The sequence below is a fragment of the Nothoprocta perdicaria genome, unplaced genomic scaffold (assembly GCF_003342845.1).
Source record: "Nothoprocta perdicaria isolate Ctin4 unplaced genomic scaffold, notPer1 scaffold_314, whole genome shotgun sequence".
Classification (NCBI taxonomy): Eukaryota; Metazoa; Chordata; class Aves; order Tinamiformes; family Tinamidae; genus Nothoprocta; species Nothoprocta perdicaria.
In genome coordinates this window covers 480875-482347 of record NW_020455549.1, presented here as the reverse complement: position 1 = coordinate 482347, position 1473 = coordinate 480875, and the positions used below count along the sequence as shown (strand labels likewise).

Below are 1473 nucleotides of genomic sequence, written 5' to 3'. Positions count from 1 at the left end.
CTGGCCGGGACCTAGGGAGGGGCCCAGGCGTCCGGGGGGGCACAGATTTGGCTCCCCCCCCCACCCCAGCCGCACACACTTGGGTGCTCCATGTCCCCCCCTCACCCTGGGTGTCCCCACCCTGTCCCGGGTGCCCCTCCGCCCCCGTCCCGCCTGGAAAGAGGGAACGGAGCCGCCGGACAGGCTGACTCAGAGGTGACGGAGGGGCCCAGGCGTCCGGGCGCCCACACGTTCGGGCGGGGGGGGGCTGGGGGGCTCCCGCTGACGTGTCCGTTTGTCTGTCCCCCCCCCCAGCTTCAGCATCCTGGTGGGGGCCCCCAAGGCCAACACGAGCCAGGCCGATGTCACCCAGGGTGGCGCCGTCTACTACTGCCCCTGGCACCCGCAGCCCGGCGCCTGCAGCCCCATCGAGTTCGACCACCTCGGTGAGGGCGCGGGGACGTGGGGACAGCGCTGGGGACCTGGGGACAGCGCTGGGGATGTGGGGACATGGGGACAGTCCTGGGGACGGGGGGATGTGGGGCTGATGGCCACAGGGATGGGGACATGGGAACAGGGACAGTCTAGGGACATGGGGACAGGGACAGTGCTGGACACAGGGGCACATGGGGCTGGTGGCCACAGGGATGGGGACAGGGACAGCCCTGGGAACAGGGCAATGTGGGTCTGGGGGCCACAGGAATAGGGACATGAGGACAGGGACAGTCCTGGGCACAGGGGGGACGCGGGGCTGGTGGCCGCAGGGATGGGGACATGGGGACAGGGACAGCCGTGGGGACGGGGGGACTGTGGGGCTGGTGGCCACAGGAATAGGAACATGGGGACAAGGACAGCGCTGGGCACAGGGGGATGTGGGGACATGGGGACAGGGATGGCCTGGGGGACACAGTGCGTGGGGTGGAGGATGGCACCGGGATGGGCTTTGGGGAGAGGGCACGGAGAGCTGCGCGCGTGGGGACAGGGACAGGTTTGGGGACGGGGAGCCATGGGGATGGGGACAGGTTTGGGGACGGGGCCATGGGGATGGGGACAAGGGGCCATGGGGACAGGGACGAGCGCAGGACACGGCGTGGGGACCGGGGCGCAGCCGCGCGTGGGGACCCGTGGGGACAGGACCGGGGTCACCCGGCCATGGGACGGGCAGGGGGGTCCCGCGCGCCCTGTGTCCCCCCCAAGGGCCACGGCGGGGCCAGGGCCACCCGGGTGCCAGCGCGGCGCCCACGGGTGACCATCGCCATGTCCCCCCCGTGTCCCCGTCCCCAGGCACCCGCAGCCACGACCTCGGTGGCAACGGCAGCGACGCCGTCGAGTTCAAGTCCCTGCAGTGGTTCGGGGCCACCGTGCGGGCGCACAACGACTCCATCCTGGTGGGGACACGGGGGGGACATGGGGGGACATGGTGGGGACACCAGCGGGATACGGGGTGGACCCAGGGGGGACATGGGATGGACATGGGACATGGGGGACACAGCA

At 71.5% G+C, this 1473-nt stretch overlaps 1 protein-coding gene across 1 annotated transcript in view; it reads left to right on the top strand.

Annotated features, from left to right (window-relative positions):
* Nucleotides 1-286: 286 nt before the first annotated feature.
* The window catches only part of ITGA5 (integrin subunit alpha 5), a gene marked incomplete at its 5' end in the record, with an annotated part of 24673 nt that continues 23486 nt past the window's right edge, over nt 287-1473 (top strand). The window contains 2 exons of the mRNA XM_026042818.1: nt 287-425; nt 1264-1367. Coding sequence (XP_025898603.1) covers nt 287-425; nt 1264-1367 — 243 coding nt within the window. The remainder of the gene's footprint in view (nt 426-1263; nt 1368-1473) is intronic.